Source organism: Phyllopteryx taeniolatus, chromosome 19, assembly GCF_024500385.1.
Source record: "Phyllopteryx taeniolatus isolate TA_2022b chromosome 19, UOR_Ptae_1.2, whole genome shotgun sequence".
Lineage (NCBI taxonomy): Eukaryota > Metazoa > Chordata > Actinopteri > Syngnathiformes > Syngnathidae > Phyllopteryx > Phyllopteryx taeniolatus.
This window is the reverse complement of record NC_084520.1, coordinates 13,179,076-13,184,849: the sequence shown is the minus strand read 5'-3', so window position 1 is coordinate 13,184,849 and position 5,774 is coordinate 13,179,076. Positions and strand designations below refer to the sequence as shown.

The following is a 5,774-nucleotide window of genomic DNA, read 5'->3' as shown; positions in this document are numbered from 1 at the left end:
CCTTAATCTGGTCATTCATTAATTCATTGTTCATTAATCGTGTCCTTAATAATTAAGTGAGCAATGAAGCTGAAAATTATCACACTTTAATATCTTTTAGCTGTAAATGACACAAAATAATGGCAAAAGACATATCCAGAAGTATTCATAAAACTAGATTCTAATACAAGTTAACATGATTCTTTAGAATGCTACAACAGATTGTTTTTCCAAAACACGGAGAAGAAAAATGTTCAAAATGTAAAATAAATTTTAAAAATATGATCTCTGACACAACTTCTTACTTTGTCTTTTGCCTATTTCTTAAAATAATTCAATAATAACGATATAGTACAGTTTTGTCAAGTACGGCATATCGATCTAGGATATGTGTGACAGAAATTTTAATATGACTAAGTTGATGGTGATGTCATTGTTGCACTCAAGGCAGATAAAACCTGTGGCATGGTATTCCAACGTTCCGCTCACTACTTACATAACAAGGTTTAATTCGCATTTAATTGGTTTGTCAATCGACATCTAGATGCACTAGATCAAAAGATTTGAAAAAGTCAGGGAGAGGTGAACTCTTACACGTCCTCTCGGGCGAGTAAGCGGACAAGAATATCTCAAACTGGTTTGACTTTGTGCTCATCAACAAATGTTTCCAATGTCATAATTACCTTTTGTAATGTTGAAACGTCACTACATAGAAGCCAAAGTTAGGTTTATGTATAGTAGTTGTAATCTAGGTGCAGGAAATGATCAAATTTCACTTGTTGCAGAGATGTGCATTTAGTTTCTACAAATAATGTATCTTTATTCATCTACCCATGCCAGCGACGTATAGTGATAGGCAAAACAACTAAATGCTCTTCCACTAGATGGCAGGAAGTACAAATAACCTGTGTATCAACCTGTTGCCATTCAACTACATAGCTTTATGTAAGTCCGTTTCGCTTTTTGCTAACAAACGGCAAAGACAAGCTAACGAATAGCATTGGCGTTGTGGCGTTATAACCCTTTAAGCAACAGATATTTGAACACATGGTACAGCAACACATGTACAAAGAGAGTATAACAATACCCAAAGGCATATATTCATTATCCATCTTAAGCTGAATGCCATTTTTTATTTTTGCAGATCCAGCAACGTTTCAACTGAGGGGTACTATTGTCACAAGTATTAAAATAATAATGGTAATGGTTCTAGAGATACCTATTTTTGTGTGCAATATAGGCATTTAGGGGCACAAGGTTACAGTATTTATTATTGTGACCACATCATTTTGAGTAATTATTCAAGAAAGAAGTCAAACATCATAGAAGGGTAAAACACTTTATTTCATTGAACCAGTATAAATCCAATGAAAAGTAGTGCAACTTGTGTAAAAACAGTGTGGGAATATTCACCTGAGAAAAGGTGTGAATCTGCATAAGGTCAAGGGAATGGAGGAAAATCTTCCGGTTGCGACAACAAAAAGGAGGAGATTTTCCACTCTCACTTCCAACCGCGAGGCTTTACATTAGCAGAGAGGTGACAGGCAGAGTCATGGCGCCGGCGTGATAAGTGTGAGAGAGTGAACGTGGTGGTGTGCTTTAGTAAGAGTGATTAGCCATAAACAGAGACTCTCCACCGGCAGCGCTGCTTCCAGTGGAAGCGTATTTTCCCTGGCATGCCTGGCTGTTGGCCTGCAAAAGGAAAGACAGGATATAAATACACAATGAAACAGACTGGGCGTGGCATTTTATTCATTCGTAGTGGTGCGAAGTAACCAAATACAAGTGCTTTGTTACTGCACTTAGTAGATTTTTTTCAGGTTTCAGGTACTTACTAATTGAAGGAGTTAGATCAGTACTTCTATTTTATAGTATCTGTACGTCTCCTAAAGTATCGAGTGTGACTATTTTTACCACCTCTGTTTCATTTGAACACGTACCAGAGCTCTCTTGATAAACTCCTCCTGGCATGCCTTTCCATTCTCCTTTTTGCCACCCCAGGCCTTGAGGGCAGATGCCTGCAGGGCACGTCCGTACGAGAAGGTCAGGGCCCAGGGCCTGTGCAGAGGGCACTGGTTCATGGCGTTCAGGTTGACCGAAGCCTCCTCCTCACTCTGACCACCAGACAAGAAGGTGATGCCTATAAATTGGAAGAGTAAAAGAACCAATTGAGTTGATGCAGTTTTGCCACGTGGCTTGGAACAGTTGTTCTCAAAATCTTGGCGTCCAGGGACCCCTCACAGGTGAGAAATTTTTGCTTGGAAATCCTAACACAACATAAACATAACAACAATTTGTAGCCCTAAATGCCGTAAGAATTTTAAAAAATGACCCTTTTTAAGGAAAAAAAGTTGTAGTGCTCCAATTAATCAAATTTGTAATCTGAAAATTAAGTCGTGGGTTAAAAATAGAGGTTTGTCACACCAGGGACTGCAGGGGGCACGGTGCGGCGGAGGGCGGTAACGGTCGCCATGGCGATCTCCTGGTTGCTGTACTTCATTGAGCAGGAGTGGCCGGCGGTAACCATGTTGGGCTTGAGCAGAGTGCCCTCCAGGTACACGTGGTGGTCGGACAGAGCCTTGTAAACGGCGGCCAGGACTTTCTCGGTGACATACTGGCAGCGCTTCAGGTCATGGTCGCCATCGGGGAGGATCTCAGGCTCCACGATGGGCACGATGCCATGCTGAGGAATGCAGGAGAAGATCACGGAGAGACTTTTATTTATTTTATTTTTTTTTACAAAGGTGTACGAAGTTTAGTTGCCAGATATGGTTTCTTGCCCCATAAATGTTAAGAAAGCACAAGCCCGTCCTACCATCTGGCAGATGCTGGCATAGCGGGCCAGGACGTTGGCATTCTCAATGATGGCCAGTCTTGAAGGAGTGGTGGGGGTGATCTTCAGCACACAACGCCACTTGGCGAAGTCGGCACCGTCCTTCTTGTACTGGGCGCAGCGCTCGTACAGTCCATCGAGACCTGGAGCAAACAAGAAGCTTTATCAAAAAAGAATCATCATCATGTTTTATGGGTATAGTGCAATAGTGGTCTAAGTGCAACAGTTTAGTTCAATAGTGTTCAAAGTCCAAACATCCATATTGAAATCTATCAATATTTGAAAGATGACAAATACCACTTATACTTATACCAACATGCAGATGCACTGGCACCAAAGTACTGAGTGCAATAATGGGCTGTCCCCAATATGTCAAAGTTGGAACTAAACCTTGATTTAGTCCAGTGCTCATCTGAAACATTCATTCTCTCCATTCATTTCAGTATTTCATTTCAAAATGACCAAAATGGAGTTGGCCCACTGTAGTTCTCATTGGCTCAATTGAATCTTGGTTGGATTCTATTTTGTGCTCTGCACATCTAAACTACTTCTGGCCTCACCCTGAGTCGTTGTCTCGCCGTTGGTTCCGGCCAGAGGGACGACACCTTTGTCGACCTTGATGCCCACCACCATGCCTCTCTCCTTGAGGAACTCGGGGAAGGGTTTGCCACTGTCGGTCTTCTGGTACATGGTCTCGTGGAAGAGGATGACGCCGCCAATGCAGGGGGCGGCGCGGTCGTCAGCGGTGAAGAGGAGCTGGCGGTACAGCCTCCTGTTCTCCTCAGTGTTCTCAGCGTTGATGCTCTGGAAGCGCTTGGCCACGCTACCTGGAGTGGACAGCAAGGAACCGGAATGTGGAAAGATGAGATCAAATGAAATGATGCGCACTATATAGACACAAGTATCATCACACCTACAGGTTGTGATCATTTAATTGTTTGTATTTCATTTGTATAATAGCTTCCACTTAGGTGTTAACAGTCTACATTTGTCACCCTCAAATTGTTGTAAAAATGTCTTGGTAAGATAGAGAGAATTACAATTTACAAGGACCTACAAAATATGGCCCGCTCTGTTCTTTAGTCCAGCCCACCGAGCATGGACATGATCAAGAGTCCTGGAATACTTTTTGCATTCATTTAGCTATTATTCCTAAAATTATATTTATTCCTTCTTATGCATTTTGTATTAAATTATACGATTAAATAATTTGTTAATTCATTTATTGGAAATAATAACTTGTAAAAATAACAATGAACAATAATGAACAAATGAACATGATTTTGGGCTGGTGTTGTGCTGCTGATTGTAAAGAATATGCTTGTGAACAGTGTATAGTAGCGCATCGGGAATCTTTACCGGTAGACTCATCTGCGGCTAGGATTCCCTTGCCGGGAGCAACGATCTTGTGAGCGATATCACTGAGCTCCTTCTTCTGCTCAGGAGTGAGGAAGGGATACGCGTGAGGCATCTTAACTCTGCTCAGGAAGAGAAGAAAGAGGAACATTTTGGTAAATTCAGTGGTGCAATCGTCGACGGGGTGGGGGGGGGGTTAGCGGGTGTTGATAATACTCCCCCCCGTTGTTAGAATCAGAATCCTCTTTATTTGCCAAGTATGTCCAAAAAACACACAGGGAATTTGTCTCCGGTAGTTGGAGCCGCTCTAGTACGACAACCGACGCTCAATTGACAGAGAACACTTTTGATACAAAGACATTGATAAAAACAGTCACTGAGCAATAAAAAGTCGCTAGTTATCTGGTAATGCCGGTACAATTTTTTCATTTTTTTTTGACAATTGTGCAAAAAGATGCAGAGTTCTCTAGCACTTAGAGCAGTTCGAATGACTAATCTCGCAATAGTCCGGAGCAATGACCATTGTGCTAAGGGTGCCGAGACGTCAAGGAGTGTATGCAGTTTAAAGTGACGAGTAGTGCGATAATCTGGGACAATGTTGATTGTGCAAATGTTGCAGATACTCCTCTGTCAGTGTGCCAATGGGGCAGATGGGTCAAATCAAAAGTTATGTGTTGTTGGGTTATGCTTGTGACTCAAAGAGAAACATGAAGTCAAAGAGCATCAACTGAAAAGGAAGTGGTGGGAGAGAAACCTCCTTGATGCTAGCTCTCGTGGTATCCTGCCTGACCAACAAATTGTGGCGCGGTTGCTCACTGTTTTAGAACAACTCCACCTTAAACACATGCGACAACCACTAGCATGTGTCTGACCGATTCCATTTCCTTCCATCTTTATCTCTGACCTTTCCTTCTCTTCTACCGCATACCTCGCCACCGCTTCCCCCGACAACACGAGTCTGAACTAAATATACACAGCGCAGCAACGCATACATACTGACTTTGCACCAGGGTGTTCCATAAAAGAAACCAGAGGCCGTGCGTGCAACTGGAGGAGATAAAACCAACCAAAACATGAAAATGTCAACAATCATAATACATGGTTGAAGAGCTCATTATGAATTAGCATGTTAAGACTTTATAAAGACTTAAAACTGTTATGAGATTTAAAAAAAAAAAAAAAAAAAAAAAAAAAAAAAAAAGCAAATGCCACTTTTAGGTCAACCATGTTTTTATTATTGTCATTATTATTTACAAAGCTCAAACTCCTTTCTCCTTACTAGATAATTATACTTAGATAATACCAGATATTAAAGGTAGCAGTTCACGCTGACTGCAGGTTCAGACATTTAACAAAACAGTTGAACATGCCAAATAGTACTAAGAAACGTATTATTAACTATTATACACTTTTTTTTAAACATAATTACTAGCCTGTAAACAAACTGCATATACTGATACTCTAAAAGTTAAAAGAGAGCCAAAGTGAATAATAATAATAATAATAATAATAGGAATTATACATATTTGATTTTTGTAGTGCATCAGAGGTAAGTAAGAATACATGACAAAGTGTACTTTATTTCTATCGCAATGGAAAGGGCATG

General features: G+C 40.9%; 1 protein-coding gene across 1 annotated transcript; it reads right to left on the bottom strand.

Moving 5' to 3' along the window:
- Positions 1-1,304: 1,304 nt before the first annotated feature.
- Positions 1,305-4,290, bottom strand: aldoab (aldolase a, fructose-bisphosphate, b). The gene is made up of 6 exons (XM_061757085.1): positions 4,172-4,290; positions 3,373-3,639; positions 2,795-2,955; positions 2,404-2,662; positions 1,920-2,119; positions 1,305-1,671 (listed from the first exon to the last, which is right to left on the bottom strand). The coding sequence occupies exons 1-6, from the start codon at positions 4,281-4,283 to the stop codon at positions 1,579-1,581; spliced, it is 1,092 nt and encodes a 363-aa protein (XP_061613069.1). The 5' UTR covers positions 4,284-4,290; the 3' UTR covers positions 1,305-1,578.
- Between the last annotated feature and the right edge of the window lie 1,484 nt (positions 4,291-5,774).

Excerpts from the sequence above, each read along its gene's own strand:
- aldoab (XM_061757085.1), bottom strand. The coding sequence starts at position 4,283 with ATGCCTCACGCGTATCCCTTCCTCACTCCTGAGCAGAAGAAGGAGCTC. Across the intron at positions 2,956-3,372 it reads CGGCGAGACAACGACTCAGG|GTCTCGATGGACTGTACGAG; the intron begins GTGAGGCCAGAA and ends TGTTTGCTCCAG. Across the intron at positions 2,120-2,403 it reads CGTGCCCCCTGCAGTCCCTG|GCATCACCTTCTTGTCTGGT; the intron begins GTGTGACAAACC and ends TCCAATTTATAG.